Genomic DNA, 11,137 nt, shown 5'->3' with positions numbered 1-11,137 from the left:
ACTCAAGTGATAATGATGAGGTACAGAATATTAAGTATAATTCAAATATATCTTCATCCATGTTGAATTTTCAGGTCCAGGTTAAGAAGTTAAAAGAAAAGAATACTTATTTAAAACAAGCATTAAGTGAAGTTCTTAGTGAAATGGATGACCCCATGAAGGAAGAAGCCTTGGTTGCAGAGAACAAATCCTTGCTTGAAAGGGTTTCAAAACTTACTGAAGAAAATCTATATCTCAAAAATGAAATTGAGATGAAAGATGTATGCCTTGAAGCCTTGAAGAAAGAGTCAATATCTATTGATCCAGAAACCGTTAAAGAAGACAGTGCTCCCGATCCCCTTGTTCCTGAATTAAAGCAGAAAGTCGAATAGCTTGAAAAGGATTTAGCTAAATGTTTCCATGGAGAAGGAACTTTGAATTCTCTTCTTGGAGAACAAAAATCTTCTCTTGATAAAGGAGGTTTAGGATGTGAATCAATCAAGAAACGTGCATTTCAAGGAGGGTATAAGCGAGCTCCTATGAAATATAAGATGCCTTATGAGAAATGTCGAGATTGTGGCAAAGCTGGCCACCCTACATCTGAATCTAGATTATGTGGTATCAAGGGCCACCCTTCTAACTCATCTAATAAATCATCTACTAGATATAAATCTACTAATATTGTTCAGATGTGGATTAAGAAATCAGATAGACATTTATATAATATTTGTGATACTAACCAACCAGGACCCAAGGTTAAGTGGGTACCTAAGAGATAAAGCAATTCTTGCAGGTTTGTTTGAAGGTCCATGTTCCATGAAATAAATGGATCATCGACAGTGGTTGTCCACGTCACATGACAGGTGATAAATCCAAGTTTCTATCTGTAGTTGCCAAGGAAGGTGGCTTAGTTACTCTTGGAGATTCAAACACCGTCAGAATTATTGGAAACGACACCATTGGTAATGACAGGTTTGCCATTTCTAATGTTCATTTAGTTGATGGTCTGAAATATAATCTCATTAGTGTAAGTCAACTTACTGATGCTGGTCATAAGGTTAAGTTCGATAAAGATGTATGTTATATTGGTACTAAGTCTAACGAGTTTGCTTTAGTTATCAAAAGGAAAGGAAATATTTTTGTGTTAGATTTTGATGAACAGCAAGAGGAAATTTGTCTTGCTACTGTTCAAGATCAGCAGAATCTTTGGCATCGACATCTAGGCCATGTTCACATGGATCTTCTCCGGAAGATATCTTCTCATGATCTGGTTCGAGGTCTACCAAAGCTGAAGTACAAGAAAATAGAACCTTGTTCAGCTTGCCAACTTGGAAAACAGGTGAAAACTTCCTTTACTACTAAGAATAAAGTGTCAACTTCTGTTCCTTTGCAGCTCCTTCATCTAGATCTTTTCGGTCCAGAAAGGTATCTAAGCTTAGGAGGTAAGAATTATGCTTTTGTTATAGTTGATGATTATTCTCGTTTTACTTGGGTATTATTTTTACGAACTAAAGATGAAGCTTTTGTTGAGTTTAAGGATCTTATTAATAACCTTGAGACTAAGTATTCATTTAAGCTCAAGACTACTCGTAGTGATCATGGAGGTGAATTCGAGAAGGATTTCATAACCTTCTGCAAATCAAGAGGAATCACTCATGAATTTTCAGCTCTTCGAACTCCTCAGCAGAACGGAGTAGTAGAACGCAAGAACAGGACTTTACAGGAAACTGCCAGAACTCTACTGCATGAGAGTAAGCTTTCAGGAAAATTTTGGGCTGAAGCGGTACACACTTCCTGTTATGTTTTGAATAGAGTACTTATTCGTCCTATTTTGCTTAAAACTCCGTATGAATTGCTTAAGAAAAGGACTCCTAACATTTATTATTTTTGAGTATTTGGTTCCAAGTATTTTATTTTAGATACTCAAAATAATCGAGGCAAGTTCGATGCGAAATCTATGGAAGGAATCTTCTTGGGATATTCTACAACAAACAAAGCTTATCGTGTTTATAATTATGTCAAGAACAAAGTGGAAGAATCCATCAATATTGCGTTCAATGAATCCTCAAGGAATATATCTCAAATTGATGAAGACACTGCGGATCTATTGTCTCATTCTCAAATGAGACAGTCTCATTCTGAAAAGAGTCAGTCTTATTCTGACAAGTCGAACAGTCAAGACTCTCCAGGTCCTTCGCGGTCTTCTGACAATTCTTCAGGATCTACTCAAGCTTCAGATGAATCTTCTGGCTCTCCAAAGAGTCCTGCTAGTATTTCAAATGTGAATTATGTTACTCCTCCAAATAAATCTTCACAAGCGGAAATGAGGCAGTCTCTTTTGAATGAGACAACTCATATTCATTTCCAGGCTGATAATTCTAATGAGGAAGAAATGAGTAATATTCAACTTCCTAAATCTTCTAGGACTGTGAAGAATCATCCACCAGATAATCTTCTCACTGATTTAGATCAAGGGATTTCTACTCGAAGCAGACTTCATAATCTGTGTGTATTTTGTGCTTTTGTTGCTGAGTTCGAACCAAAGAACGCTCAAGAAGCAGTTGCAGATGAACACTGGTCTGTTACAATGCAGGAGGAATTGAACCAGTTCGAGCGTTGTGATGTTTGGGAACTCATCCTACTTCCTTATGATGCCAAGATCATTGGTACTCGTTGGGTTTTCAAGAATAAGAAAGATGAAGATGGAAATAACATTCGAAATAAAGCTCATTTGGTTGGTCAGGGATATAACCAGCAGGAAGGAATCGATTACGATGAGACATATGCCCCAGTAGCTCGTTTAGAAGCAATTCGAATCTTGATGGCTTTTGTAGCTCACAAGAAGTTCAAGCTCTATCAGATGGACGTCAAAAGCGCATTTCTAAATGGCTATCTTAAGGAAGAAGTCTACGTGAAGCAGCCTCCAGGTTTTATTCATTAGAGGTACCCTAACTTTGTTTACAAGCTCAAGAAATCTGTCTATGGATTGGGACAGTCCCCTCGTTGTTGGTACGAGCGTCTCAGTCAATTTCTTGTGAACAATGGTTTCATTCGTGGTACACTCGATCCAACTCTCTTTATTTTTCATAAACGTGATAACTTTCTTTTAGTACAAGTTTATGTTGATGATATAGTATTTGGATCTTCTAATGAATCTCTGTGTAATTGGTTTTCTGATTGCATGCATAAGGAATTCGATATGAGTTTGATGGGTGAATTGCAGTATTTCTAGGTTTGCAAAGTAATCAGTCTAATGCAGGAATATTTATTCACCAAGGCAAGTACATAAAGGATTTACTCAAAAGGTTTGCACTTGATCATGTCACACCTAAATCAACTCCGATGAGTACTTCAGTTAAACTTACAAAGGCTGAACAAGGTACACCTGTAGATGTCACTAAATTTCGAGGTATGATTGGTTCATTGTTATATTTAACTGCCTCACGACCTGACATTATGTATAGTATATGCTTGTGTGCTCCTTTTCAATCTCAACCTAAAGAATCTCATTTGAATGTCGTTAAACGTATTTTTAAATATTTGAAAGGTACGAGTGACTTGGGATTATTTTATCCAAGCTCTTCTTCCTTTGACTTAATCGGTTTTTCAGATGCTGACTATGCAGGGTCACAGGTTGATAGAAAAAGCACAATTGGTGCTTGTGAATTTTTAGGAGATTGTTTAGTTGCATGGCATAGCAAAAAGCAAACTTCAGTAGTTCGTTCTACCGATGAAGGAGAGTATATTGCAGCTGGAAGTTGCTGTGCTCAAATTTTGTGGATGCAACAAACATTGCAAGATTTCGGTATTTCTTACTCAAATATTCCTATTTATTATGATAGTACCTCTGCAATTAATATCTCTAAAAATCCTGTTATGCATTCTCGTACAAAGCATATTGATGTTCGTCACCATTTTCTACGAGATAATGTTTCTAAAGGTAATATTGAGCTAATTTATATTTCTACTGAGAAAAAGCGTGCAGAGATCTTCACTAAGCTTTTAGCTGAAGATAGATTTTGTTTGATACATCGAGAACTTGGTATGTGCTCCTTGTGTGATTAAATCTTTTGTCCCTTTTATGATGTTGAGGGGGAGAAAGAGTTGTTATTCATTTGGATTTATACTTATTGTTATATCTGTTGCATACCATATGGATTTATACTTATTGTTATATCTGTTGCATAAAGATATAATCTGCATATGCTATTTTCTTGTTACTAACATCTTGAACATAGCTTTAAGTGTTTTTGATAAGGGGATCATTTTTTTGTTCTCTTTGTTATCATCATAAAAGGGAGAGAATGTTGGAATACAAGGATTTATGATGATTTCCAGAATTCAACGCAACAGAATAATAGAGTTCAGATATTGCAGAATGCAGTTGATTCAGATTTTCCACGAGACTATTTCTCAGGTTTAGGTTTGTTAGGGTTTTGTGTAAATCTTATTTATCTGGATAAACCTTATCTGAAACAAACCCTATCTTGTAAATCAAGTTTAAATCTCTCAAGCCTTATCTTTACTTGATTTATCTTTTTCAACTTACGAATAGATTAGTTTCAAAGTTTCATTCAAATATTTTTAAACAAACTTATCTTCCAACCTTATCTTTTGTTTGAAAATAAATCTGTTAGAACTTTGCTTATAAATACAACTCTTCATTTTAGATTTGTTGCTAACGCTTTCACGTCAATATTTCACCATCTGAAATCACTTTCTTGTTCTATACCCGAGAGATATAAATCCAGAAAACAAGAAACCTAGTTTGAGTTGTAAACTTTCACATTATATTCTTGTAACTGAATCATGTATTATATCACTTGTCCCGGGTTGTGGGAGGTTGATTACAACAGGAAGGCCAAGTAGCTTTGTGCTAGGTAGCTGTGTGCTAGGGAAAGGTTTCTTTCAAGTGGGCCAAGTTTGTAATCAAGGAAAGTTTGTAGTCAACTTGGATGTAGGTCATGGGGACTTAGATGTAGGTCATAGACTAGGTGTAGGGGCCGAACCAAGTGAAAACTTCTGGTGTTTTTACTTTTCAGTTTTCAGCATTCTGAATCTCTTATTTCAGCATTTTACTTTCTGCAGTTAATTCAGACTATCCCATTCATTGTCTCATTTGTAAAGGGACTGTCCCATTTGCATAAGAGACTGTCCCATTTGCCTTGATAGTTAAAATATTATATTATCTATCGAGCCATCGAATTTCAGCATAGCCATATGAAATTGACGCTTAATTGTATCCTGGAAGTTAAATATGGTATAAAAATATGTTACTTTAATTATAGAATATATACTATAGTGATTTTGAGAAAATTATATGATCATTGAATTTTAGGTTAGTGAATAGTGATATTGTTGTTGTATTACACTGCTTCATTGCCGAAATGAATATATTAGGGGAAAGTAATTTTCTTCACTCAACTTCGTATCTCAAACTCATCCAACCTCTTTGCTAATATAATTTAATTAGTTAATCTAGTTTTTTTTTGAAATAAATTCGATCTTTCATTAATAAATCAAATCCAACTCCAAAGCAAGCATAAGAAAACTAGGTGGAGTGGAGTACCACTCTCCTACGTCTAACATGGAACATGTAGCCTTTGCAAGAACATGAGCCACGTTATTCAGAGACCTATAAACAAAATTTACTAGCACAGGATTTATGTGCTTCACAAGATGGATACAATCCATAACAATGTTACCAAACAGGGCTCTTCCTGGATTTCCATTACAGGCATCAGCGAGAACATATGTGTCCGTTTCAATGACACAATGCTTATAACCTCGATCAATAACCCATGACAAGGCTTCCCTTAAACCAATAGCCTCTGCCTCTATAGGCTTCCAAGCCCCTGCAATCTTCATGCATCGAGCCCCTACAAAACGACCCTGATCATCTCTGATTACAGCTGCCACCCCAATCGATCCATTCTGGAACACATCGGCATCTATATTTATCTTCATCCAACCCCATTTCGGAGGAGTCCATACTCGATCTCCCATTTCCCCTCTGATTCTCCTATTTCTTTCCTTGGCCTGTGCTTCAGTCCACTCAGTATTACAAACCCCAAACACTGAGCCATTTTTGTGGTCCCAAACCCAGTTGTTAGGACGACTCCAAATACTCCAACATAGCATTGCAACCTCAACACACTGATTCTGCGTACGTGTCTCAAACAACCTTTGAAGGACATCACTCATTATTGTGTTTTATAACTGAATAGTATGGTATTAGTTATGATTTACACAAACTTACATTCCTTAAGTAACTAAATATGGTATTTACTATTATATTAATTTTTTCCTATTTTGTACACTTGCACATCTGGATTTCACGCAACAAGTTTTTGGCGCTGCTCCCATGGATTGTTATAGTATTTATTGCTAATTTAATTATCTTGCACTTGGTTTATTTTGTGTGCTTAATTGATTAATTCTTGTTGTTTATGAGAGCAAAAAATTTTAGATTCCTCATGCACCAAACCCTAGACCTGCTAAACCCTTTCAAGTCATAGTTTATACAAGAAAAACAAAACTAAGACAAGAACCAAATATAAGCTCAAACAGTGACAACTCTAAACTCCAAGAAATTTTGTGACTTATTCAAGAATGTTCAGCCTGAAATTTGTGTAAACCTAACTTTAACTGGTGAAGTGGAGAGAGTCATTAGGCATACTAAGTGGGAGGGACTGGTATTTCATTTAAGTAGGAAATACTTTATACATCTTATAGGTGAGTTTTACTGTAACATGAAAATTATTAAGGGTGCAGAGGGTGTCTTGCATAATAAAAGAATGTTCTCCAAATTAATTCAAATAAAAAATTTTGAATACTAATTTAAATTGTGAGCACAATAAGTAAGACAATAAATAATAATTACTAGAAATGGTCTAAAGTAAAATGGTATAAAACACTTTTACAATGGCAAAACACTTTAACAATGGCAATAAGAAAACGTATGTGAACTACGAAATTATCAAAAAACTGAAAACCGGCCAAGCAAAATGAGTTGAAAAATTCAAGAATGAATATAAAAAATGTGTTTATGGCGTAACACATGAGCATTTTCATAAAAACTATTCTACTTTTAAAAATAAAAATGATTTTAATTTTAAAAATTAATAAAAACAGAAATGAAAGAGGTATTCCTGTTAAAACACTAGTAAAATGTTTATTCGTATAAGGTGAAAGATCATCTTTTCAAATTTTGAGATTTTTGATCATTTTATTTCAAATGATGATAGTTTATAAAGGTAAAGTAACAAGTCTCAAGCCATATATAACATGTTGTTCGGATTTAATTAAATAAATTTAAAATAATAAACATTAAGAAAAATTAAAGAAATCTACAAACTAATTATTTTCACCACCTAATTTGATAAAATAAGGTGGGCAACCTACCTATTAGTTTCATGTTTTCGAAATAATTGGGATTACATCTAGCAATCTATTATATATATAATATAACAAAAGGGGTTAAATGGGCAATTTAATTAATATGACAATTATAATCCTACATTAAAATCTATATAATATTTATTTCAAATCATCATTTATTTATTAAGAATCATTAATTATTTTATAATTAATATGTGCATATATACATTAATACATACGTAAATACATACATACATACATATATGCACACATATATATGCACACATACATATATACATACATACATAAATAAATATTCATATATTTTTATTTGTGATCAATTTAACATCATTTTAAACGCAATGAAATGGCCAAATATTATCTTAAATTTTATGAAATAAAAAATAAAATAAACTATTTATACACATATGTACGATTTATATTTTACTATTAATAATTATGTGACATATATAATATACTCACACCGTTCCATAAGAGTTTTTTGAGGAAATTAGATGATATGATAATTATATCCCTATATTAATATGTATATAATATTTAATTCCCTTCGTCATTCATTTATTAAAAAATATTAATTATTGTATAATTATTATGTGCATATATACATATATATATAAATAGATACATATATATATAAATTAAGAGAAGGACATAAACACATACATACTCGTGTATTCTTATTTCTCATGAATCTAAACTCGTCCTCCAACATAATGAAATGGTAAAATATTATATCAAATTCAATAAAATAAAAAATTAAATAAACTATTCTACTTCACTATTAATCATACTATGACATAAATTTTGTACTATTACCATCCCATACGTTGTTAACATCATTGTTAAACACCGAGATTCAAAAATGAATTATGTTGAAGAAAAATTGAAAAAAACGGGGCAATTTTTGGAGCCGTTATAAAGATAATATGATATTTTAGGAAATGTTGACAATGTATTGTAACATAACAAAATAAAAAGTTATTGGGACAGTATCATATGGCATTCAATGAGTAAACCTATAGTACTGAGGTTGACTATATAATATGACTCATAAATCACATTTCTAACACATAAACACATTAAATAAATACTAGTAATTATTTAATATTTAGAGCGATGAATATACATCAAGTATATATAATAACTTGTATTTATTTTACAAATATCATTTAATTATGAAGTGACAAAAAATATATAGTAACATAATTTATTACCTTATCCGAATGCACTATTCTAAACACACTTATTCATTCATTAGATAATAACATAAATATATTGTCAACAATTACAACGAAAACAATTTTAATTATAACAATTTAGCCTATGTCCGTGCATTGCACGAGTTATAGAGTTAATTCTAATTTTAAATGCGATACTTTTTTAGTTGTATTAAATTGTATTGAATTAAGAATTCGGACCGTACGCTTTTCAATATTGCTTTCTTCCATTTGAAAATAAGAATCCACTTGGCCAAATCAATTACAACTATAAAAAAACAACTCGAATTGGCCAATCCCCTGTAAGAACAACCTAAATATAACAAATTCAGGACATCACCATAATCGAACAATCAAAGTGGACTTTTTGGCTAGGGTAATGAAAAGGATAAACAAAAATAATTCAACTTATTTTCTTATTAAGGTTTGTTTAGTTAAAAAAGAGTCATTTTCTTTTCCTTTTTTTTATTTTTGTGAATTGAATAAGGGGGTTAGTTAATTGAATAAAGGGTTAGTTAATTATTTGGGTTGAGACTAAAATGGGATTGGGTGATTGGATGTATCGGTGTGAATGGAGGGCCGGAAAATAGGATAACCACCGAAGCAGCTGCGGTGGTGGCGTCAATTTTATCACCGGAAAAACGGAGGAGGAGAAGGGGGTGGGTGGCTGCATGATTGTAGTGGTGTAATCGTGTGCACGTATGTATGGATTGTCTACGTGTGTGTGTGTTGTGGTGTGTGTGTTGGTTGGGAAGGACCAAGCCACCACCGTCAGTGATGACGGCAACGTGGTGACGGGGAGAGATGAGAGAGAGAGCGCGAGGCCCAGAAAGAGAGAGAAACATGGAGAGAGAGAAGAGAGAGAGACCGAGAATGAGAGAGAGGAAGAGAGAATCGGAGAGAGAGAGAGATTTTGGGGTTTTCGCTGGAAAATGGGTTCGAGGCCGAATTCGAAGAAATCACCTTGGCGGATTGATAGATAGGGAGAAAAGCTGTAAAATTAGGGTACAATCTTATTATTTTGACCTCACTCAAAAATGGCTGGACGGCGACTGGAATGCGGCTGCCGCCGGTGGCCGCCATTGTTGCTGGTGAGGTTGAATGTGAAGAAGGAGGGGCCGTTTAATCCTTTAGCTACCCAATTAATTGTTTTGTTTTAAAAAAGGACAAATAATAATAATCATTGAATAAATGGGAGAAAAAAATAAAATAATGATAAGGATGAGTAGTTTTTTTAGTAATGTTGAATTTAGTTAAATGGTAATTGTGGGGTAATATTGAATTTTGGTTCAAATATTTGTCGCCCGAAGAAAGTAAAAGAGTAAGTGGGAGTTATTCATATATGAATATTGAGAAGTAAAAATTTAAGGAATAAATAAATAAGTAGAATTTAGAATTTAATAAATAGAAAATAAAGTGAATGGTGGATATGAGTAGTAGTTGAATGTGTGGGGTTAGGATATTCGTGACAAAGATTACTAACAAAAAATAAATTTAACTGTAAATAAAATTTATGGGATTTTATCGTATAAGGGAAATATTATATTATGTTAGAAATATTATTTTGGGTATACGTAAATATCAAGAATTTAGATATTTTAGATATATTAATTAGCGAGTTGTCGATAAATACTAATCGACAATAAAAGGTCACAAAAAAAAATTTAATAATTAATATTTTATAATTCAGGATATTTTCTTCACTTAAAAAAAATAAAAATGAAATGAAGATTATTTTATTAGGTATAAATTTGGAAACGGGTGCAATATCAGATTATGAAATGATTAATTGAGTTATTCTCTAAAACTGAATAATTTTCTTGGCAGATAAAAAATTCTTTTTGAATTTTTTATGAATAGTAGAGGGTGATTTATTAAAATTAGTATCTAAGAAAATAAATATTTAAGTGATCGTTACATATTCAATTATTATCTAAAAGTTCATAAGATTGGATTTTCTTGAAATAATTATACTAAGATGATTTGGGGTGATTATTTATTTATTTTAGAAAATACTCGAGGTGGAATTATTGAACCCGGAAAGGTGAATTTTGACTGCTAGCGTGCTGGTTATTGGAGACAAGGTAATTTTTTTCTCATCCTCTTCCTATTTTTGACATTTATATATGTTGTGCTTATTGATGGTAAGTATTTACAAATTGATTATTTGAACCCTCACTGGTGAATATTTTCCTTCGACACAATTTTCAATGTAAGACACTTGGCTGAATCCTTTATTTATAACGAAACAACAACTCGTTTTTTCTTACTTACCTGTTCCAATTATCCAGGAAAATTAATTTATTTCCTATCAGATGAATATAAATTTCTATGTTCGTCTCCGTTGTTCCAAAGCCTTACTTCGATTCATTATTCAGATCGATTATTTAATTCCTTTCCAATTTCAATTTATCTTTTATCAATTCATTGAATCCTTCCAAAATTCATGAATAATAATTGAAACAATTAGTTTTTCTTTTTATTCCTACAGAAACTCCTTTGAATCGATTTATATATTAGCCCTATTCGAGATTTTGTTT

General features: G+C 32.6%; 1 protein-coding gene across 1 annotated transcript; it reads right to left on the bottom strand.

The window, feature by feature from the left end:
- Nucleotides 1–5,490: 5,490 nt before the first annotated feature.
- Nucleotides 5,491–6,183, bottom strand: LOC141725107 (uncharacterized). Its single transcript, XM_074527525.1, has one exon. It carries the CDS (start codon nt 6,181–6,183, stop codon nt 5,491–5,493), a length of 693 nt encoding a protein of 230 aa, XP_074383626.1.
- Between the last annotated feature and the right edge of the window lie 4,954 nt (nt 6,184–11,137).

This window comes from Apium graveolens, chromosome 1 (assembly GCF_009905375.1).
Source record: "Apium graveolens cultivar Ventura chromosome 1, ASM990537v1, whole genome shotgun sequence".
Classification (NCBI taxonomy): domain Eukaryota; kingdom Viridiplantae; phylum Streptophyta; class Magnoliopsida; order Apiales; family Apiaceae; genus Apium; species Apium graveolens.
This window is presented reverse-complemented; position numbering and strand designations above follow the sequence as displayed.